Genomic DNA, 25250 nt, shown 5'->3' on the forward strand with positions numbered 1-25250 from the left:
ATTAATATATTTTGACAGTGAACAGAGTACATAACACTTGGAATATTGGATGTTGTACAAAATACAACACGCGACTGCTCGTGTGTGATTGAGAAGGGCGCGACTACCGGAAGGTTAAGAAAAATCTATTCAGAGATCTAACTTATAATTGTTCAACTGTTATTGTACAAAGTATTAAGTATAGAGTATTAATATTAACTATTTATTTAATAGACGTACCGTAAATGACGTCATAACTGTAGATAAATGAAATAATAATTAGTTCAGTCTTTATTACAGGATTTGGAGTTATTCAATACTGACACAATTCAATTTGTCATTACTAAGTATTCTAGGAACAACGTACGACTACTAAATTCTCAATAACTGACACCTTACTAACACAAATCCTTTGAAACAAAAATTACTGTACTACATTTTGATTACAATACTCAAATAATAATTTAGGACTATACTGATTGTATCTACTAATTGACATAGGATATACTAGTACTGTACTTATGACTATTACAGAAAAATACACTACGGGAATTCACAAATATTTACGCTACAGCACCCTAATAAATTATAGTAATGGGGTTTATAGTTTAAATAATCATTATAGTTGTGATCGTAATTGAAGTTCCACTGTAGAAATTACAGAATTAATTTCAGATTGATTGTTTTTCAGATTGATTTCTACACTGATGCAGGTTTGATGCCTAATGAGATCGGACTCCCCATTTTTTTCTAATTTCTAAATTCTCCTCATTTTTTCTAGAATTTGTTTCATTGAGATTGTGATGAAGGAAATTCTGACAGATGCTTTAAAACACGTTCAACTTCTTTCAAAATCACTAGCTTCTTGCTTTTTATGATTTCTTCATTCGCCAAAGACGGATCATCTAGAATTTCTGTAGCACTGCAAAAACAACAATCATGCATTGTAGAACAGTTGTGGATAAATAGAATAATTCATGCAATACATGCATTGTACGATAATAAAGGATGAATAGCATCAGTAGGGAAATAGAAAGAACGAGAAAGCCCATGCATTTGTGAGTGTGTATGTGTGAGAGAGAAAGATACAGAGAGGGAGAGAGAGATCATGTGAACACACACAAATATTTCAGAGAGAGTAGGTGCTTACCTTTCCAGGATCATCTTCATGTTATCGTTCATATTTGAAGATTCGATTGCTTCCTTGGGATTAAACTTTTCGTACACCTGGAAATTGAGATAAAAAATAAAGCTTATAAGATGTTCTAATATCAGCAATACAAGTTTTCTGAGTGATCAAAGTCCAAAGTTAGTAATTCTGTCTACTAACGTTGATCAAAGTCTATATTAGGCCAGCAACTAGCATAACGTTTCATCGGCTATTTTCGACAGTGTTCTGTAACAGCTGAACGGCAAGAGCACACAAGTTCAATTTTCGACTGTACAGTCGTATCGTACAGATGAAACCAATGTTCCTAGAATACCAATGTATTCTAGATACCTTGGATGAAACGTTAAGTTATTGGCTAGCAGCAGTCTAGTACACATACATCGATTTTTGGACGTACGATTTGCGCTCCTTATTATACATTCTATTAGATAGAACATAGCTTATCAAACATATGATTTTATCATGTGTTTGCCAAGTTCCATTCAATCTGATAGAATTCAAAAGAGGGCAAAAAAATCGTGCGTCCAAAAAACGATGTCCGTGTAGACCCGCACACACACACACACACATCGAGTTTTGTTCGTACGATATTTTGCCGTCCTTATGAATTCTATCAGATTAAACGGAACTTGACAAACATCATCTGTTTTGAAATCATCTGTTTAATATATAATATAATTTATAAATACGGCAAAATACCGTACGAACAAAAATCGATGCGTGTGTGCGTGGCTTGACTGGATTAAGAAAGAACATCATAAACTTACAGTAGGGAATTTATAGAATGTATAAAAATAATGTTCTTTGTATAGCTTTTGCCACATCCTGGTGTTCTTACAGACTGATTATGTATACACAGGCTGATGACTCACAGGTTAGCTACATGCGAGCTATATGAAGCTATATTAGCTATATGTGAGCTAGTAAAAACCTTGGCTCACAAATTACAGTAAAATACTAAGATTTTCATAAAATAAGCTATTCTACTGTACTTGGAGGACCAATAACTGCCACGAGATATAATTCAATCAGATAATATTCATTTATTTATCCATTAGACACAATTCATTGAAATGATTGGGGAGTAATAACACACAGATCCCAAAATTTTTAATTGTTCATCCCCAAATTTCGATACATATTATATTGCATATTTTATTTTGTGAGACGAACATACAGTTAAACTAACAGACAACATCTGGTACGAAACTTTAACAAATTATGGAGATGAAAAGTGAATTATAAGATCGAATCGAGTTATTTTAGGTAGGTTCCTAAACACTCGAAAGCACAAAACATGTCTTACCTCTAATGCTCGTTCGGCTAAAGCAGGAGAGAAGTCAGCTACAACGTACTTGATCGCTAGACTGGATTTTATGGTGCCTTTCTTGATTTTATACAGGTACACAAGTTCGTCATTTTCAATCAGATAATCAGTGGTCTGTAAAATAAATGAAAAATGATCATTAGAAAGAAAACGACCGATTAGTCGACAAATCAAAATTAAGAATCTTAATGATAATATATTGTGGACAGCAAACTTTTTATATTGAAAATGCCGGGCGAATTGTTTACAGAAAATTCTAGAGAAGGTTTTATTCTACAATTCAAGATTTTTTATAATAACAGGTTACCAAGATACACAGCTTTGATTACAGAAATTGGTAATTTTTTGTGTATTGAAATACTGATTAAAGTACACTCACGTGAATTTTACATTTTCGACCGAATTCAACTTATGATGCATGATTTTGAACCGCCTTGACGACCCGAGAAGAATGAACTGTAGTATGATGATATACGATCATTGTGTAAACAGTTATAAGTGTATGAAATTTTGATCCTTAATGAGTCCTCATGCGCGCCTCTCCTCTAAATTAAGTGCATATAACGCATAGTACATCTACTTCAAAATACTGCTCCTTGTTTTTTTTAAACACCTCATTTTTAGCTTCAAACATCATCTCCTACTTCATTGTTCTCACATTAAGATTTAACACAATGATATGAGTTCATATCACCCGTGCTATGAGTTCTATGAGAAAAATTACCCGTTGGGTGTTTTCAAAATACAAGGAGCATTGTTGTCAGGTGTACCTGGAAATATATATGAGATAGAATTCTCTTCCTTGTCCCAAAGTGTAGAGCACAAGATTATGCCCAAAGGGATTTTGAAGAATACATTTAAATAGTAACAATAGCAAGATACTGTTGATCAAAAACAAAAACTTCATCAAAATTGATTTTTTTTTCTTAAAATTTTACTCATTTTTGAAAACTTATAACTTAGTACCCATTGGAGATAGAGAGTTCCGAATGATCTCATTTTATTCAGGATTTCATAATCTGAAAAAGGTAAAAGCGAGTTTTTCTGTCCAATTACTGGATTTGGCGGACATAGCTGAAAACTGGAAAATGAACAGAGGATTCTAGGTTTTTAGGCCTACCTGTATTTAGCAAAAGGAAATTTTACATAAAAAATTGTTTCTTCTCTTATATATCCGAATAATATATTAAAAAAACAGAACTACAATATAAATTGCAAGCACACCCCATGTCTATATAGGATCAAAGTATATAGAAGCCTATTTATAATTCAGTAAATATTTATTGTGTACTTTTCTTGTATTCAATGGTTGAAGAATCAACTCTATAGCATCAACTCATAGTATCTATATTATAGTCAACACTTCTTAATAAACATATTTATTTAATAAAGTTATTCAATCCATTTGACAATATTGGGACCATTCAACAATCTCAAATCAGATTATTTACACATGACAGCTGTGATAAGAGAGTTGAAAGGTCATGCATAATTATAGAAATTCCAATAAAGGGGTGATAAATTGACTTATTGTCATGTGATTTTATGTAAACAAATTATGCTTAGACTCACTCTAACGTGTCAGCATTAGTTGAATTAGAGGAATTGATGCTATTCATAAGGAATGCTTACAGTGAGATGTGAATCTACATAACGGTTATGCATACGATATCCTATTTTAATTGCTATTGCCAATTGCCAAACTATTTTCATCGTCCTATTTATCAAATCAATCCAATTTATTCATCTATTAGTCCAGTCAATATAGACATAAAAAAGGGGATGTGCTTGCAAGTTATATTGTAGTTCTGATTTTTTTAATATGTTATTTGGATACATGAGAGAAGTCCAGAACCAAATTCTTCATGCAAAATTTCCTTGTGCTAGATACAGAGAGAGTGGCCCAGAAACCTCGTATTTTCGGTTCATTTTCCAGTTATCAGCTATTTCTACCAAATCCAGTAATCGGGTGGAAAAATTTGTTCCCGCCTTTTTTTTAGATCAATTGTAATAGTATATTTCGCACCTAGGGCCGAAAATGAGACTTTTCCGGCTCGAAATCGGTTTTCAAGTCCGAGGCTGTAGGCCGAGGACTAGAAAAGATTGAGAGCCGGAAAAACATTTTTGCCCATGGTGAGGACGTTATTTTTCGCCACACAGAAAAATAAACAATATAAATATGAGAATAATTGTTTATTGGGCACTTCCGAAAGCAAAACAGGAAGGTCATAGCTCTAGTAAATCTGAGGTAATCTGAATATCAGGAAATTGTCCAAGTACTTTTATTTTTTATTATGATTTGTCTAAATAACCTAAAAGATTATGTTCAATTATGTAAGAGGTTAAGTTTATTCTTTTTATTCTTACAAATGACAATAAGATGATATTATTATTAATGTTTTGATTCTTGAATAATAAACACAAATGATGAAAAGTTTTTTGATAAGCTGTTTTAGCACACTTGAAATTTGACTTCGGAAGTCAGTTCATCTTATTGCAGAATACTTATTCAATTCTAGAAGCATAAACTGATTCCTTTTCATAAACCATTTTGTAAACACGTTCACATCAAATCAGAATCAGCTGACTTCAAGGTTATTTTACAGCCCTAGGGCCGTAAAACTTTTACCGGCCTGGTCAGAATACAATCATTTTCGGCCTCCATATGACGCACGAAAACCAGCTCATTACATCCAAGTGGGGCGAAAAAGTTTATTTATGTTCAATAAAATAGCAAATAGTTCAGAATAGAGAAATTTAAGCAATTTTTTATTATTATTTATGTTTTCTCAATAGTTCCTTTGAGTTACACTGTAAATCTAGATGGACATTCCATAAAATGGTGACCTTGAAGTTTAAAATTGAAAAATTATGTGAAAAATCATAGAAAAAATAGTTATATAGGATATTATCATTGGTTGAATTTTTGTATGCAAAATAAAAATTCGTGACTGAATGGGTTAATAAATTCTGAATGAAATCAGATCATTCAAAATTCTCTATCTCTAATGAGTACCGAGTTATAATTTTTAAAAATGAGTAAAATTTAAGAAAAAATTCTGATAAATTTTAGTTTTTGATCAACAATATCTTCCGTTTGTTACCATTTAAATGTGTAATTCAAAATCCCTCTGGTCGCATTTTTGTGCTCTACAATCAAAGATCTGGTAGAGCGCTCTATCTCATATAGATTTCCAGCTACAGCTGACAACAATGCTCCTTGTATTGTGAAAAACACCTAATTTCAGCTTCATACATCACCACCAACTGCATTGTACTCACATTGATATTTCGCACAATGATATAAGTTGATGAGATTATTTTCTATGAGAACCACCCGTTAGATGCACTTCATTTCAGTATTTCCTAGAGGAGAGGCGCACATAAGGACAACTCAAGGATCAAAATATCAAACACATATAACTTTTGACACAATGTTCAGATCTCATCGTACTACACTTCAAAAGGCTCTACCACCTTTTCAGTAGCTACCAAGCTTAGAGTGTAGGATTCGGCATTGATATTATATTTTGAATGTTTGTTATTGATCTCCTTTTTTTGCGATTTTCATATAAAGTTTATGGATGGATTTGCAGCATTGTGGGCGGGTTTAGTGTGGTTATTATAATTCCATTTGAATTTATTGGACCAATAATAGTTTGATTATGGGAACTTTTCTATTTTTTCTATCTTATACAATTATCTTTTCCTCCACCTACTATCAAAAGTCTCATTTTACACCCTGGAATCGAATACTAAAGTACTACTTTTCCTCCCATGGGACTAAAAATAATTCCCAGCGGGAAAAGTGATCACTTTTACTCCCAAGGGAGTAAAAATAAACCCATAAGATTAACATGGGAAGAAGTCCGACAACGCCGCGATTGAAGAATGAGGAATGTGGCAACAGTGTCGTGGTCGGTAGAGGAAAAGTAAAAGAGCTCTATTTCGATCTTTGGAATATTTTAGCTCTAGGAAATAAGTAGCTCTATTTCGATTGTTAGGTTATGTTCAACTGTTGGTGGATATGAAAAAGTACACACCTCTAACGTCATCGGCATCTCTACGAGAGCGTTCATCTAAAGGTACGTTTTCGTTTATGCGAACTTTTCCGCAGTCGACGACGGCAAGCATTGTTGACATTCATATTGTCCAAATTTCAAGTGTGATAAATTTCGATCTTTGGAATATTTTAGCTCTAGGAAATAAGTAGCTCTATTTCGATTGATAGGTTATGTTCAACCGTTGGTGGATATGAAAAAGTACACACCTCTAACGTCATCGGCATCTCTACGAGAGCATCTCTACGAGAGCGTTCATCATTCCTTACTATAAACTATAAACTATCTATATATAATAGTTAATACGCGACATGGAATTTTGTGACTCATAAGGAAACTATAAACTATCAACTATCAACTATCAACTAGCAACTATCAACAAATTATTATCAGAGGTGAGCTAAATTTTGTTTTTAAAAAAATAGTGTGAAAGCGTGAAGATGTAGTAAAATTATTCATTGTTATAGGTATTGGTGTAGGTGGAGGAAAAATGTTGTGTGCATCACGGGACTAAAGTACTTATTCTCCCTCAGGGAAATTGTCGCCCTCGGCTACGCCATCGGGCGACAACAGTTTCCCTCAGGGAGAAAAAGTTGCACTTTAGTCCCTAGATGCACAATAGTTATTTGTGCATCTAGGGACTAAAGTGCAACTTTTTCTCCCTGAGGGAAACTGTTGTCGCCCGATGGCGTAGCCGAGGGCGACAATTTCCCTGAGGGAGAATAAGTACTTTAGTCCCGTGATGCACACAACATTTTTCCTCCACCTACACCAATACCTATAACAATGAATAATTTTACTACATCTTCACGCTTTCACACTATTTCAGCTCTATTTCGATTGTTAGGTTATGTTCAACCATTGGTGGATATGAAAAAGTACACACCTCTAACGTCATTAGAGGTGTGTACTTTTTCATATCCACCAACGGTTGAACATAACCTAACAATCGAAATAGAGCTACTTATTTCCTAGAGCTAAAATATTCCAAAGATCGAAATAGAGCTCTTTTACTTTTCCTCTACCGACCACGACAGTGTTGCCACATTCCTCATTCTTCAATCGCGGCGTTGTCGGACTTCTTCCCATGTTAATCTTATGGGTTTATTTTTACTCCCTTGGGAGTAAAAGTGATCACTTTTCCCGCTGGGAATTATTTTTAGTCCCATGGGAGGAAAAGTAGTACTTTAGTATTCGATTCCAGGGTGTAAAATGAGACTTTTGATAGTAGGTGGAGGAAAATAACTATTTCAATTCCAGTACTCTTCTTCATCATCTGTTTCTTCCTAAATCAAAATTTTCTTTCATATTTTTATTATTATTCTTCATTAAATTGTTTCAACAATGTTCTTCCTTCTTCATCATAATATGATGTATCTTAATATTTTTCAATTGTAATGAGGTTATTGTCACCTGGTCATATGGGACATATATAAGAATCATATATTTATCTCATATTGATCAGGATTTTAGAGTTTTAAATTGAAAAAGTTTAATGAACAGTGTTATTGTCTTTGAACAATCTTTGTCATCGACAGAAAGATTGTTTATTTCATTTGTTGTCAAAATTAATGTAGCTTCTCTTTTGTTTTTAATAACAAACATACCGCTTGTGCGACAGATAAAAATATGTACTTGAAATGGCTTTCATGTTTGGCATTGACTGAGTTTATATTTAATACCCAAAATTTTACTTTTAGTGTGTGTGAGCTCGTTCGATAGGACTGAAAGTTAAGTCCGGCTGATCTAGTGAAAAAGGCTAGATTTCGGTTCGTTTAATAACACAGTTATTCTGTCACAGATCGGGCAGTATAAAAATAATTGTATTGTTAAGGGAGACGGGTTCTGAGCTTATTCATTGGTTCAGTTAATATTTGTTCTTTTCAAATATTAAAGTCGCGAAATACCAGTGGATGCCAAAGTGGGAAGCCATTTCAAAAAGGTAGGTGACTACTGAATTATTGTTCTTAAATTTTCATAGCCACAAAGATTGAATCATCATTAGCTGCAAGCGAGTGTTTTCCCCATTAATTCATATCAAATATCGTTTTATAATCAAATTAATCTTGTTTGTTCAAATGTATATATGTTAAAGATTCATTAATTTAAGTTCTAGTTATTCTGTTCTTTTCTTGTTATCATAGTTTTTTCCCCTTACATATTTGGTGTAGGCACATCGTGCTTACATTTACATTTAATATAGTGAGGGAATTTAAGTTAGTGAGGGATGTTCCGAGTGAAGTCAAATACAAATGTCTAAAGAAAAACTATGCAAAAGAAGTGAGGAAAGCTAAGTGTAAGAAAACAGCTGAAATATTAACAACTAGTACCAATTTTAACTCTGCTGTTTGGGAGGTAATTAATAGAAATAGGAGAGCAGCTCAAAAAGATACAGTTACTAATGTCCCTAGGATAATCGATGAACATGGAAATTATATGGATGATAGTATAGACATTTGTAACTTTTTCAATAAGTATTATCAACAGGTTGCATATAATCTCCAAAAGTCACTGAATACTAATACTTATAATACAACTACATTAAATTCTGAGCCAATTGAAAAGGTATTTAAATTTCATCCATTATCAAGAGATGAGTTGTCAAGAATAATAAAAAATTTGAATAACAAAAAAAACAGTAGGATTGGATGGGGTCTCAAGCAAAATTTTAAAAGAATGTGAAAATGAATTACTGGACCCTTTATTGCATCTCCTTAATACTTCACTAGAGCAGAGTATTTTCCCTGATGATCTGAAACAAGGAAAAATTTTGCCAATTTTCAAGAGCGGTGATTCTGAAAGAGTTGAAAATTATAGACCCATTAGTATTCTAAATGTAATAAGTAAAATTTTTGAAAGAGTAGTTTTAAATAGGCTATTGATGCACCTGGAAGAAATTAATTTCATATGTGATGAACAGCATGGGTTCCAGAAAGGGAAATCTACTAAGACTGCAATAGTATCCCTTGTTGAAAGATTAATAGATATAATAGATTCAGGTGAGAAGGCAGCCGCAATATTTCTTGATTTATTCAAAGCTTTTGATTGTGTGAACCATAGAATATTATTGGAAATACTAAAAACTGTAGGTGTGAGTGGTATAGAACTAAAATGGTTTGAATCATATCTCATAGGTAGAAACCAGTGTGTTGAGCTTACCAAGGTGGATGGGAATGAAATAGTAAAAATTAAATCTCAAAAACTGGAGGTCCAGGCTGGAGTACCTCAAGGCTCAATTCTGGGTCCCTTACTGTTTCTGTTGTATGTGAACCAATTACCAAAAGAGTTAAAAGATCACAGAGCTCTGTTGTTTGCTGATGACACATCGCTTATCTTTAACAATTATTTATTAGATAGTCTAGAAATAAATGCTTTTACTGGAGTACAGTCAATTGTCCAATTCTTGAAGCAAAGGCAATTAACAATAAATAGTAAGAAATGTCAATTCCTACAATTCAAAAGTAAATATAATTCAGTAGAGGATAGAGAAATAAATGTGTTTGTAGAGGAAAATGAATTAGACCAAGAAGAGAAAGTAGCATTCTTGGGAATTTTATTGGACAGGAAATTAACATGGCATCCTTACATTGAGAGGATATGTAATAAGATATCATCTGGGGTATTTGTCCTGCGGCAGCTTGCTAGGCTGAATGATAAAAAACTACTGTTAACTGCTTACCATGGACTTATACTATCTCATATTAGGTATGCTATTTTAGTATGGGGTAATTCATCTCAACAAAATATGGACAGGGTGTTTAAGATTCAAAAGAAGGCACTCAGATGTATAGAGAAAGTGAATAGGTTAGACTCTTGTAGGCCTTTATTTAAAAAGCTTGGTCTATTAACTGTGCCATCTTTGTATGTATATGAAGTTGTATGCATGTGAAAACGAGTGGTGTGATCCAGAATTCAGACGTTCATGAGTATAATACGCGAAACAGAGCAGATTATCATATAATGGGTCACAATAGTAGGTTATTTGAACAAAAACCAGATTATATTGATAGGAAATTTTATAACAAGCTACCTCAAATCTTGAAAAGTAATGATGATTTGAAGATTTTCAAAAAAACAAATTAAAAAATATTTAGTTGATAGAGCTTTTTATAGTGTACAAGAATTCCTTTCAAACCTAAACTAGGTTGAACTACTTAGTGTTAGAATTATTATGTAATAACATGACTTGTCTTATACTCCATGACTGGAGTCTTTAGGACGTAATCTTAAAAAAAAAAAAAAAAAATATATGCTTACATATTTGGTGGAGGTTTCTCCCGCCGTTCCTCAGCCTGCTTACATTATGCTTTTTTGGCCTTACTTTCATATTTTTCAATTATTTTCAACTTAGTTTACTTATTGTTTCTTCTTTTGTACATTTACAATAATATTTTTTATTTATTAATTTATTATCATTTTGTAATTTCGCAATGTTGTAATGTTATAAATGCAATAGGTTTTTCAAAACCTGGCATGTGATAAATAAATCAATCAATCAATCATTCTTCTCGGCTCGTCAAGGCGGTCCAAAATCATGCATCATAAGTCAAGTAACATAATAACTACATGCATTTTCATATTGCCGATACAGCATTGATGAAACTGTAGACGTTTATTAGCACTGTCTCAAAAAGCTGTTCTAGCTGAAAAATTAATAATGCATGCCACGTGTAGGCCTAAACATTGCATCAGGAAAACGAAGTTTCCAAACTATGGGCCAGTTGCACGTACGTCTATTAAATATGGACATTAACGCCGATTAACAAATCAGCGTTAGTTTTACGGATTCATTTCTGTTCCACAAAGATCGGTTAGTTTTTAATTCCGATTAAGTTTTCTGGTTGACTAACCAAGATTTTAACGGTTTCATAATCCGGCAACACTGTAATTTATCCGACAGTGATGTTATTAAAATTATTATTCTAAACAAATGGCAAGAAAGTGAGGTTATGTTATTGAAGCGGTGACTATTCATTACGCATGCGCCACGTACCCATAGAGCTCAATACGTACTGGAGACAACAGTAATAATTGAGAAGCTGAGTTTTGGGTAGTTTGGCTGGTTTTAATTGAAGCAAAAAAGAAAAACAGTTGAAATAGAGTAAAAATACCCATCTAATTGCATTTTTTCTCCTTTAGGGCTACTCTTGAATATAAATAGAAATCTAAGTACCCTTTTCGAAATTGTTCACTCACAACATGGTTCGGCGGCTATATGATGCCATTATCAAGTCTTGATTGTGATAGTAACATGAGACATGAGCCATGTTGTGGGTCAAAAAATTTAAAAAGGGTACTTAGATTTCTACTTTTATTCATGAAATATCCAGTACAGTACCCTTTTTTATAAATTCCATATTCATGGCTTTGAAAAAACCTTTAGAAATTTTGAAATGTCATCACAATTTATTACACTTTAAGCTATTTATTCTTAGAAGAATAATCTCTTTAATTACAAACATGATCTATCGAAATAACAGTCCAAATGTGGATAATTTATCACCAAAAACAAACAATTAACTACTGATAGTTCAACGTTTGTAATATGATAATTAAAGGTCATTTTGTCAAGTTTAATTAAGAGGAACTGGTTTGAAATTCTACAGAACTCGAAATCTCTTAAGGTGCGTACAGATATACGCGCCGCGAAAATGAGCAATTCACTTTTAATCAGCTGATGCCAAGCTTTTTATATCTGTATCTTACCGTTTCTGTAAAAATACAGATATAGTCAGCTGATTAAAAGTGAATTGCTCATGTTCGCTGCGCGTATATCTGTACGCAACTTAAAGAATCAAAATGGCATAAAACCCAATTGCACCTTAATAATAATTGTTGTAAATACAAAGGAAAGACGTGTGACAAAGTTTGTATGAATTGGAGTAATATTTCAAGAACAATATCCAATAAATAAACTCAATTTCTTATAAAAACTGATAATTCTACAGTTCTCATTGAAGTCTCTCCCGAAAATGTTAAAAAACTGAGTTAGACCACTTTGATTCTCACCCCTCCCTATAGTAGATTCTTCAACTTACTTTTCATATCCAATAAATAAACTCAATTTCTTATAAAAACTGATTCTTCTACAGTCCTCATTGAAGTCACTCCCGAAAATGTTGAAAAACTGAGTTAGATCACTTTAATTCTTACCCCTCCCTATAGTAGATTCTTCAACTTACTTTTCATATCCAATAAATAAACTCAATTTCTTATAAAAACTGATTCTTCTACAGTCCTCATTGAAGTCTCTCCCGAAAATGTTGAAAAACTGAGTTAGATCACTTTAATTCTTACCCCTCCCTATAGTAGATTCTTCAACTTACTTTTCATATCCAATAAATAAACTCAATTTCTTATAAAAACTGATTCTTCTACAGTCCTCATTGAAGTCTCTCCCGAAAATGTTGAAAAACTGAGTTAGATCACTTTAATTCTTACCCCTCCCTATAGTAGATTCTTCAACTTACTTTTCATATCAATAAATAAACTCAATTTCTTATAAAAACTGATTCTTCTACAGTCCTCATTGAAGTCTCTCCCGAAAATGTTGAAAAACTGAGTTAGATCACTTTAATTCTTACCCCTCCCTATAGTAGATTCTTCAACTTACTTTTCATATCCAATAAATAAACTCAATTTCTTATAAAAACTGATTCTTCTACAGTCCTCATTGAAGTCTCTCCCGAAAATGTTGAAAAACTGAGTTAGATCACTTTAATTCTTACCCCTCCATATAGTAGTTTCTTCAACTTACTTTACATATCTTCCGCAATAATTTGTTTTCTTCAATATATATAATATAATATCGAGTGTTCTGGCTGGCTCAGGTCTGGTGTAAGAGTTTTCAGGACACAACTGATCAATTTCAGGAACTCTGGCATGACCTAACGACTGCTTTTTAGGCAGCCGGGACCGACGAATTGACGTGTCCATCAGAAAGATGGGAGTGGCCCGAGAATAATATTCTTCAATACTCTGAATATACTGCTTGATTTTCAATTCACACTTCGCAATTAAAGGGATTGTATTAATTTTGTTTTGTAATTTTTATACATCATTAATGTTAGGGTTCTTTCAATACATTCTTTTGAATTGATTTCTAAAGCTGCGTACACATATTCGTGCTTCCAACCCGCACCGAGCACGCTCCTCCCTCGTACCGCCCTCGTACCCAACAGAACCACAGTCGCTCCGCCCACGCACCCATCATGAACGTTAAGGAAGATGTTAGATCTTCTCGCGTTCCCCGGTCGAACCACTGTTGCTCGCCGGTCGATCATCAATCGCTCTGCTGGAGTGACGTTCGGTCTTGGAGCAGAGCGAAAGTCTGTACGCACCTTTAGACGATGTTCAACTGTTTACTGTATTGTATGATATGCTGTGTTTAAGGCTGTCATCATCATCATCAGTGGCACTACAACCCGCTACAGGTCTTGGCTTCCTCCAGTATTCGCCTCCATTCGTCTCTGTCTTCCGCCCTCACTTTCCAACCTCTGGCTCCAATCACTTGTGCGTCCTTGTCAACACCGTCCATCCAGCGCAGTCTCGGCCTTCCTGGTCTTCGCCTCCCTTCCATCCTGTACAGCATGAGTCTCCTTGGTGGGTATGTCTCATCTGCCCGAATAAGGTGGCCAGCCCATCGCAGTCTACCAATCTTGATCATTTTGACCACATCAGGTTCACGATATACTTGGTAGAGCTCCTCATTCAGCCTAGAGCTCCTCCGCCAGGTCTCATCCACTTTTATTCCACCACAGATGCTTCGCAGTATCCTCCTCTCAAAAACTTTGAGTTGGCTCTCGTCTTTTTTGGACTGTGTCCATGTTTCACTGCCATACATGAGTACTGGCAGGATTAGCAAGCGATAAATTTTAAACTTTGTGGCTCTGCTCAGCACTTTGTTTTTTATATACTTGGAGAGACCACAGAAGCATCTGCTGGACAGGAGAATTCTCTTTTCCACCTCCTTTGTTGTTTCGTTTTTTTTTACCATCGACGAGGGAGCCCAGGTATACAAAATCATCTTCAAGTTTAAGGCTGTGCAAATGCTGAAAATAAACTTTCTACTGTTGATATTTTTCAAAGTTTTTCGATTCGTATATAATCAAGCTATCAAAAATAAAAAGTTTTCTCAGGAAAACATTTTTTTCGATAATTTTTTTTGAGATATGAGCACCTAAATTTTAAATTTTCGGGACAGAACATTTCAAATTCGGTAAGAGATAAATCAATGAGATTTAGAGGATGAATTCTTCATGGTATTGTTGATTGAATAAAACAAAAAGTTTTTGAAAGTATCAATTTTTGAGAAAGTTATTCAATTTACCAAAAATGACCAAAAATAACTCAAGTAAAAGAGGCGCTCATACCTCAAAAAGTAATGATCGGAAAAAAAATTTCCTGAGAAAACTTTTTCATTTTGGTAGCTTGATAGTATACTAATCGAAAAACTTTGAAAAATATCACCAGTGGAAAGTTTATTTTTAGCCTTTGCACAGCCTTAATAAATTGACATCTTAACTAATATAATTAATATAACTAATATTACCAGCAAAGTGAGTATGTTGGCATGAGGGTGCGGCAGCAGGAGATCTGGCAGCGATTGCGAGTGGGTGGAGACGAGGAGGTGGGGACAGTGGGCGGGGCCACGCCACACAAAATGGCGGACAAAGGCGGCCGCCATCGCCAGGCCGTCCAGTTCGGCCGTGCCTCGGCCGAATTCGTCCACGACCAGCAGCGAGCGATTGGTCGAGTTGAATATAGACAGTGTCATCTGTCGATAAAATTAAAAACAAAATTAAAATAATTTTTGAATAATTAGGGTAAACGCATAATGAGCAGGTAGAGCAAGAGCAAAACTAGTTATCAAATCAATTTTTTTAGCCAGAAGGTAAAAACATACGTAGCCTACATAGAGCTACGCCATAAGATAATATACAAGGTGCGGCAGAAAGGATGAACGGTTTTCAAAAAAGTAATACCGTATGTCGTTACCTATGCATAAAAAAAACATTTACAGAACAATATTCACATTATTTTACAATTTTAGAAAATTAATGTTTGAAAACAATATCTGACAGGTGACGGCCGTTTTCAGCAATGCATTTTACAAGCCGCTCTCGGAAGTTGGATTGTACTCTTTCTAACATTGCCCTGCCAATTTGTTCGACTTCCTCACGAATTGCTCCCTTTAGTTCTTGAAGTGTACGTGGTTTATGCAGGTAAACACGTGACTTCAGGAAACCCCACAAGAAGTAGTCGCACATGGACAGGTCTGGAGAACGAGGAGGCCAATCAATGTCACCAAACCGAGAAATGATGCGACCACGAAAAACAGCCCGAATTGCTTCCATTGAATTTCTTGCTGTGTGAGCTGTCGCCCCGTCCTGCTGAAACCATACTTGCCGGATAGGAATACGTTTCCTTCTTAATTCAGGAAGGAAGAATTCAGTGAACATCTGTCTATAACGTTCTGAGGTTACAGTTACAGTGGTCCCGTTGCCATCTTCAAAAAAGTATGGACCAATAACAAATATACTGCTCACAGCACACCAAACTGTCACCTTGGGACTGTGTAATGGTCTCTCATGCATTAATTTTGGATTTTCATCTGACCAATAACGATAGTTCTGCTGATTAACGGTACCATTCAAATGAAAATGTGCTTCATCTGTCGTACACAATATGATGTTTTCATTTTGGTCAAATATGGCCTCCATTTCTCGAGCAAAATTCAGCCGCTTTACATAATCGCCAGGATTCAATTGTTGAACCATGGCCATTTTGTAGGGATGAAATCCTAGATCTTTATGTAAAATACGCCTTACTGACCGATCACTGATGTTCAGTTCAGAAGATTGTACTGAATCTTTCATTGTAAGTTTGAAAAATTCTTTATAACTTAGTATTTAATTGCATTGCTATAGTGTATCTACCTTTTAGTTTTACTAACTTTTAGTCATTAATTATAACTGGCTGTTTCTGCAGCCAATTATTTGTTTTTCTGCCTATAATATCAACATTTACTCATATCTTTTTTTTCAATCTGTATTTTTCTCAATTTGGTTTAATATAATATCAATTTTCATAATTTAGTTTATCGATTTTAAATTCAGCGAATTACGCCAGGCCCTCACAAACACAGGCTTTTGCCTACATGTGAGTCTCTCATAACGTAAGGGTATATATAAATGTACTGTAACTGTACTGTATTATTTGTAAATTGTGAGAATAAAAATTTGATTTGATTTGATTTGATGTCTCCTAGCAGATCGATTAGGACTACGGAGTATGGCTTGCCGAACTCTTTCCACATTTTGTGGAGTGCGTACAGTGCGATGAGCCCCTGGTGGTCGTTTATTCATTACTGTTCCTACTGAACGAAATGATTTTACCCAACGTAAAATGGTGTTACGAGTGGGTAAATTTTCATTTCTCGCAAGATTGAAATGACGACGAAACTCGCGCTGAACTGTAATGATACTCTCATTATTACGCACAAAACTGTCGTAAGTAAACACACGATGTTGCACATTCCACGAATCAATGATGCCGATTAAACAATGACTAGAAAAAATGGTATGATCTACCGAACACATGTTCACTTCAGCTGGCCCAATCCGACTACCCAAATCAGAATACTATCTGTTCTAAAAACATCCACCCTTCCTGTCGCACCCAGTATAAGAATGTCATTTTTTAAACCTACAAACTCATTTCATAAGACACAGACAAACTAGGTGGGACTTTCACAGAGTTAAACAGCTTATCATTCCCACCAAACGCCCTGTGATCGGTGCGGCCAGATCGTCAATTTTTGTCAAGTTATAGACCCACAAACAAGGCCGCCTCACCTGAGTCTGCCGCCAAGTGCTAGTTACGTATCGTTATTAGTTTTTGCAAGCAAAATTCAATAGTTCAGCGTAAATCTAATGCAAAATGATTCAAGTTAACGCAGAAAACGTTTTGAGTGACGATGTTGTGCATGAATGGACACAGAAAATGAATGACGTCGCGTGAAATTACTTCCGAAATCGTCGTTATGCATGTCAACTCGGACTCACAGTGCTGGTGCAACGTGCAAGCAAACGGCTTTTTCAGCAAATCAAATGGAATAATTTCGATCACCATCATACCAACCTGACTTGTCCACTAGTCAATTATTTTTCCCCCTCAAAACCAAGACATTACTTTAAGGGCAGACTTCCATACTTATGAGAAGCTCCAAAACTACGTCATAGCCCACTTAGTGCCGGTTGCACAATAGTTAAATTTTAATCGTGATTAATTCCACGAGAACCAATCAGAGAAGCCGTCTAATCAAAAAGACCTTCTCTGATTGCTTCTCGTGGAATTAATCACGGATAAAATTTAACCGGCTTTTGTGCAACCGGACCTTAAACTCATTTGGTGGCAACACATTTTATGAGGAGGGTTTTGGAAGGCTGGTCTACTGGTATGAAAAATGTTTCAACCTTCACAGCAATTATGTTGAAGGATAATCACTGTGTTAGTAAAATATTCTTTTATAATACATTCTTCTTTTATTTATGGTCAATCGGATTTTGAAAAAATGACCCTATAGTGAGGTCCACGTTATAATGACAGTATTTGATCAACTTTGGTTTTGCTATTCTTGTCTATCATTCGACAAAGCCGGTGGTACTATCCTTTTCTAGGTCCAAGACGATGCCAATTATGTTTTTGACAGTGTAGAAATATAATTAATTAATGCAGAGAATCGGCATCGCTATTCTTCTATCTTCATATACTGCCATTATAACGTGGACCTCACTATAGTGCATTCAATCACAAGGATGAATCAATTCTCCCAGATATGCAGGATGATCATAGAAGGACTTTACAATTTTGAAAGCACATAAATATTTATTGAAATTACTTACAGAATTGAGATATGTGTCATTTTTTTACAAAACACTTCAAGTTTGAGGTGTGGGTGTTATTTTGGTCAATTGCATGGCCATCTCGCTCACCGGATTTAACACCGATGGACTATTCCTGTGGGGTTTCATCATTAAGGATAAGGTCTCTACCAGACAATCTTAATGACCTCCGAAATCCGATCACATTCGGATCGCTGCGGTTGCACAAGTTACGCCTGATACACGATATGCTGGTACGAGTGTAGCAAGAAATCAATTATCGGTGGGATGTATGTCGCATTACCAACGGCTGTCACATCGACCCAAAATAACACCTACACCTTAAACTTCAAGTGTTTTGTAACAAAATGACACCTTTATTCCCAATTCTCAATTCTGTAAGTAATTTCAATAAATAGCCTATTTATGTGCTTTCAAAGTTGTAAAGTCCTTTTATAATCACTCTGTATTACTTATCTATTACTAATTTGTTATTCATGTAAACTGCAGTAGGCTACAATGAAACATGTTTGTGTCAAACTTTAGCGCGAACATTAGGGCCTCATAGATAGTAGGTTAGGGAGCGGTTTGACTCAGTGGTCGCGCTGATAAGCTATCGCTTAGATAAGTTAAGAATCATGCGCCTGCTACTCCCGTTGGAAGGGTGACCGCTTGAGCCAACTCCTCTAAATATGATTCATGAGTTGTAAAATCACTTCCCGGTGGTTCGAAAGCAGCCTAAAACTGTAGGCCCATTCATCTCTCATTATCATCCGCCTTATTACCCACGCAAAAGCCTGGAGCTCATGTGGGCAAGCTCCTCAACAAAAAAGAAAATATTAAAAAATAAAGCAGTATTTATTTTATTTGCAAATGTTGAATGTCTAACCTGTCTTATGTCGATGAGAAAAGCGGACAGCTGCGTTGAGACTGATTCGGTTGTTTGAATGCGAGTGTGAATCTGGTCGAGTATGCCGATGCGAGCTGAGGTGGCCGGCACAAAGCTGCCTGTGTGAGCCAGGTAAGCTATCAAAGCAACCTGAAATCAAAATAACATTTTTAAGGGAGCCGAAGAGAAGGTGAAGGAGAAAGAGAAGAAGGAAAATATACTAAAAATTAAACAAATAAAACCAGCATATAGCACTCAGGATTGGACACAAACTTATAGGATCTTAATGTGAAATAAATTTTAAAAGAAATAAATTAAGAAAGGAAATGGTAAGCTAACATTCAATTTAAATGATGACTTTAGCAAAAAAGAAACATAAACTACTTTACTAACAGTAAGTAAGTATAGTATAGTTACTATAGTGAAGTCCACGTTATAATGGCAGTGGAGAAAGATAGGAGAGCACGTGTTGTTATTTTGTTTGATGTTTTTTAGCTTTTTATGAGCGCTAAAAGTTGAATAAATAAATTCGTCGAGTTCAAAGCCAAATTTCAGTTAATAATAATTCAAAAAATCTTTATTGACATCAACCACAACATCAAAAAATATATATAATCCTATTATATTAGGCGAGCAATTTCTATATATCTGGTTATATGGTTATTTATGCTCAACGGATCTCGAAAACGGCTCTAACAATTTTCACGAGATTTGGAATATAGTAGGTTTATGATATCAAAATTTGATTGCACTAGTTCTCATCCCTGGGAAAACACGCTGGAGGACATGAAAAGGATAATAATTATTCATCCCTGGAAAAACAGATGCTAATTTCGACATCTGTCGATAACAGAAGATGGGTGTGCCTGTGTGGGAGATCAGCTTACCGTATCTTGCTAGAAATCTAGAAATTTAAATAGACTCGATCAAAATAATCTGATTTGTTGACATGACATGGTATATCATAATAGTGATTAGTGAGTGTGAGTGTTATTATCTATCTAAGTGATTAGTGAGTGTTATTTTGTTATTCAATTTGGTATGTAAACAATCTAAATTAGAACTTTTATGTTTTCAAATATGTGTAATGAAAATTTGACCTGAATTCAAGTGTATGGAACATAACCTAATTTTTGGAATATGTATAGTGTATAAATCAAAATTCGGGGAAGAAATAGTTCTAGGCTGTGCCTGTTAGTCCTTCCCCAATCATTTTAAAGAATTGAGTTCTGTTTATCAATAAATAAATAACGAGCGAAGCTCGGTGCCCCGATATTAACTTGATAAATTTTCTTCAGGCCGTCTGCCAATTTTCAAATTTCAGTTTGAACGTTCATAAAAAGTTGAAAACATCAAACAAAGGAAAAAATAATATGAATATTATTGGGAATTTCTTTCTTTTTCCAACCATATCCTTAGATCTAGATCTTATATTATTTCAATGGATATTGTATCACTGTATCAATGTGACCTTATGACGAAGCCTATTGCAATTTGCTTGTTTAATGGAAAATAAAGTATTCTTTTTCTAAGAATTCAATTTTGACTGATAGTTTTCTAGTTATTCACGTTCTTCAAAAACATTGAAAATTCGACATATCTCGAAACTAAGGCTCATATAAGAGAATTTTACTTGACATTTTTGTTGCAAATTTCATGTGGAATCTATGGTCTTTGGCTGTTACACCTTTCGTGGGACACCCTGTAGATTGGATATGATCACACTATAAGTGATACCTGTTTGAGATAGACACTTTTGCCACTACTGTTGGGCCCCATGATGATCTTGACAAGGCCGGCCTCTCTACTTGACGATGTGTCGTTGCAGATGAAGTTGTCCACGTACATCTCTTGCAACGGATGTCTGCCGTCAACAATCTCGATCAGCTGATCCTCACTGTCAATCAACTCAGGTCGGCAGTAGCCATTCTGCTTGGCCACTTGCGCCATTGCAATCAAACTGGAACAGATTAGTAAATAGAACAATATACCCAATTAACAAAGCAAAATACAATAAATATCTACAGACTAAAATCAATAAGATATTCCAATGCATAACACAGTGTTATTATAATAATATCAGCTGTGCTAATAGTGAAGTTGTGTTTCTTTTCTAGCTCAAAATTTTGCAAAATTACGTAACAATTTCCAATTTGTAGAGATTTGAGTGAAATATTTTTGTTTTAAATAAGTTTTTATATATCGAAATTTAAAATTTTCAGTTTAGTGATTAGTTTTCAAGTGGAAATTGGAATTTTTGAAGTGAAAGTGAAATCTTAACCTTATTCTTTTTTGAAACTTTTATTTTTTGTAAAAATTTGGGAGAAGACAGTTTTGGGCTATGTCTGTTGTCTTCTCCCAATCATATTATATTTATTATAATTACTAGCCGTCAGGCTCGCTTCGCTCGCCATATCCGTCTAGCCAGGGGGCTCCACCCCCTGGACCCCCGACTGGATCGTCCAGGAATGAGATCAGCAGGCTCGCTTCGCTCGCCTGCATTTTTCATTTGAGCATTTTTATCATATGTTAGGACAATTCAGTAGGGGGTCCAGACTAAACGTCTGGCTAAACGGATATGGCGAGCGAAGCGAGCCTGACGGCTAGTAATATAATATTCCCAGGATTGAAGTAGCAGTGCCCAATCAATTTTTCCGCGATAAATGCATTTAAATCTTCAACTTGGTGCCAACCTAGCAAAGTCAACTCAACTTAATGCCAACCTGACAAAATTATTAATTTAGTTGCCAGTTAACAACTGTTTCGAAGAGGTATTCTATCTAGATTATAGTTCTATAGTAACATATGATATGGAAATTTCAATTATAATTAAGAGATTGGGAGAAGAAGAATCTACATGCTAAAAGACGAACTTTAAACCCTTAAAAACCACCCTTAGAGTTAAAATATCGCCAAAAGATTTCTTAGTGCGCCTCTAAAGGGCCAACTGAACATACCTACCAAATTTGAACGTTTTTGGCCCGGTAGATTTTTAGTTATGCGAGTGAGTGAGTGAGTGAGTGAGTGAGTCAGTCAGTGAGTGAGTGCCATTACGCTTTTATATATATATAGATGATCTGTAATTGCCAATGAAATAAATAGATGAATAGATAACATATCAAATGCTAATTAATATAATCATGAATCAAATCAAAATCATTATTGCCGAAGCATTGAACAATGTTATAACAACGTCAGTAGCTGAAAAATTACAACAGAGCATAAATAATAGGCTACAAATTAGGCTACACAAACAACACAAATAAACAATTACACAAATAATGTACAGGAGCTTCAGAAAAGATAGCATTAGAGGATATCCCATGGTATAGGGAGTTATGTTCCAAATGACACTGTTAACTCAAGCCGATAGTCCTAGAAGTTATTTTCTATGAAACTATGACGCTGGTAGTCTTTCATACTGTGCCATTCTGTACACTCACCCGGCCAAAAAAGTAGTAATAGAAAGTATTATCTTTTTCCTTTAGGGCTTCTTTTAATATAAATAAAAATAAAAATCTCAGTACCATTTTAAATTATTTTGTCACAACATGTTTCGGACATTAAATCCATTTTCAAGTCTTTAATTTCCGAAATATGTAATAGCTATTTATGTATTAAGAGCGTAATGCGCGACTTTATCGCTCGCGCAAAACAGTTATCACGCTCCGCTTCGCGTCGCGTGATAATTTTGCAAGAGCGATAAAGAAGCATTACGCGCGAATCACATACAAAATTTTTCTACAACAACTGCCCAAACCTGTTGAATTACTTATATCGGCGGAGTTACAATTACCGCCTTTTTGGTTAAGATCTGACCTTTTGGCGAGCTGCTTACCATCAGCTGATTGGCGAGCGTAAAGAAATTCTTCTGCGCATGCACAAATGATTTGCGAGAGTAAAGAAAATTTACTGCGCATGCGCGGATGGTTAGCGAGCGAAAAAGTAGATTCTCGTCAGAAATAAGCTGTTTTACGAGGAGAATTGAGTATGTAAATTCTTTTTTTTACGCGCAGTTGTAGAAAAATAAACATATTGTTTAAGATGACCAATAAACATATAAACATGTTTACAAAGGGTAAAAGCATGTTACCCTTTCAAAAATAATTTGATAGGAAATTGAGATTTTTATTTTTATTTATAGAAAGTATTATTCTTCCTGTATTTCCGATCTTTTGTTGTATCACTTCTTCCAATTTTGTCCTTGTTTCAATATATCCACTATCTATTTGCCATCTGTACTCCATTTCAATTTCCAGTTCATCTTCTTTTGTGTTCATGTCTATTTCATCTTGAATCGTGTTATAATATTTTCAGAACAATTCAAGGGCCTGTATTTTCACCTTGATTGCTGTTACTGTAGAATTTTCATCGAACAATTTTCTGTTCGTGTAAATTGTCCTTCAATTACTGCTCTATTCTTCTTCAGTTTTTCCATTTCTTTTTCGTCCATTTCAAATTCATAATTGGTGGAATAGAACAATTGGAATTTTTAACTTGAAGTACTATCTAACTATGAAACTAAAAATTGAATTTGAGAAATTAGAAAAAGAGAGTTTTTATTATATTGAGATTATTGTTAAGTTTCTTAATGCATTTTGTGATTGAACCACTTGCTCTACCAACAGAAATGTTGTTACCCCAGCAAAATGTGAAGTAATAGCAATAAGTACAAACAAAATATAACATTATAATGTTTATTTATTTATACATTGATGCATACAATGTCATTCTTAACTATGAATAATTGGGAAAGAAACAGCAGGCTTAATAACACGTTGTTATGTTTGAAAGGTGCTGGTTACAAGATTATGTTTTGCTTGCAACAAACACCAGTCATGTCAAAAATTAATTACATTAATGAATTAATTTTTGTGAACTCACCAATCTAGTTCACTGATTGGCTCCAACATAGCTAACAACGGCTTGTTATTTTTTTTAATGAACTGAAGAACTTGCAACATTATTTTTGACTCCTGTTCAACTATTTTCACCCACATGTCACCAAGCTTCTCGTCTAGTTCTGTAACAAAAAATCTAATATGAACAAATGAATATGCAAATAACAAATACAGAACTTGTAATAAGAATTAAACCTTTTGAATTATCTATCTATCATCTTACATTAGAAGAATTTCTTAAAAAACCGTAGATTAACAAGATTAGGGTACTCACCGAAACAACAAGCGCTTTTGTAATGAGCAATACCATTAGCTTTGAACTGAAAGAGAAGACAACAACATTCGATTAATATTTAGGAAATTTTACAATCTATGATTTTGTATATTTATTTATTAAATTGTGGATATAATAACAAATCATATTTGTTATTCGATTTTAATAAGGGTAACCACTAACGACAGGACGAGTGTGTTGAAAATGTCGTCATACATTGTTGTGTCATCAGTGAAAGGATTCAAACAACATTTTTTGAAGTTAAGTTTTATATCTTCGATTTTTTGTTATTTTTTCGTCGCTGCTCTATTTCAGGTTAAATTAGTTTTGTACCATTATAACTTTTCCAGTGATTTATTTATTGTTATTGGTTGTTTATTTTATGTTAGAAGCTGCTGTCAAACAGTTGCTTTTTGTTTGAAGCCTCTCACTGATGACACAACATGCATGACGACACACCTGTCCTGTTGTTAGACAAAACCATATTGACCTTACACAGCAGCGCAATGCACTTGCACAGGTAACGTTTCCATTCAATCAGTTCTTTGAATTTTACGTTCTTTGTTATGACGGTTACTGAGCACTGATTGGACATCTCGAAAAATTAATTAAACTTTAATCTCAAGTCAAACCTTGTAAGATTTGTACTACACTGAGTGCTAACTTATCTGCTTTGCGGCTTAAAAATTCAAACTATCAAAATTATTCGGTACATTGTTGCCATGGCAACGTTTAAGAATAGGTGTATCCTTTTTATATCAAT

At 34.6% G+C, this 25250-nt stretch overlaps 1 protein-coding gene across 1 annotated transcript in view; it reads right to left on the minus strand.

Moving 5' to 3' along the window:
- The window catches only part of LOC111052277 (mutS protein homolog 5), a 68105-nt gene that overhangs the window by 27230 nt on the left and 15625 nt on the right, over window positions 1-25250 (minus strand). The window contains exons 13-19 of the mRNA XM_039419999.1: window positions 24947-25082; window positions 24197-24335; window positions 21050-21272; window positions 19313-19462; window positions 15090-15314; window positions 2457-2591; window positions 1130-1206 (exon numbers count right to left, since the gene is read on the minus strand). Coding sequence (XP_039275933.1) covers window positions 1130-1206; window positions 2457-2591; window positions 15090-15314; window positions 19313-19462; window positions 21050-21272; window positions 24197-24335; window positions 24947-25082 — 1085 coding nt within the window. The remainder of the gene's footprint in view (window positions 1-1129; window positions 1207-2456; window positions 2592-15089; window positions 15315-19312; window positions 19463-21049; window positions 21273-24196; window positions 24336-24946; window positions 25083-25250) is intronic.

The sequence above is a fragment of the Nilaparvata lugens genome, chromosome 2, assembly GCF_014356525.2.
Source record: "Nilaparvata lugens isolate BPH chromosome 2, ASM1435652v1, whole genome shotgun sequence".
Lineage (NCBI taxonomy): Eukaryota > Metazoa > Arthropoda > Insecta > Hemiptera > Delphacidae > Nilaparvata > Nilaparvata lugens.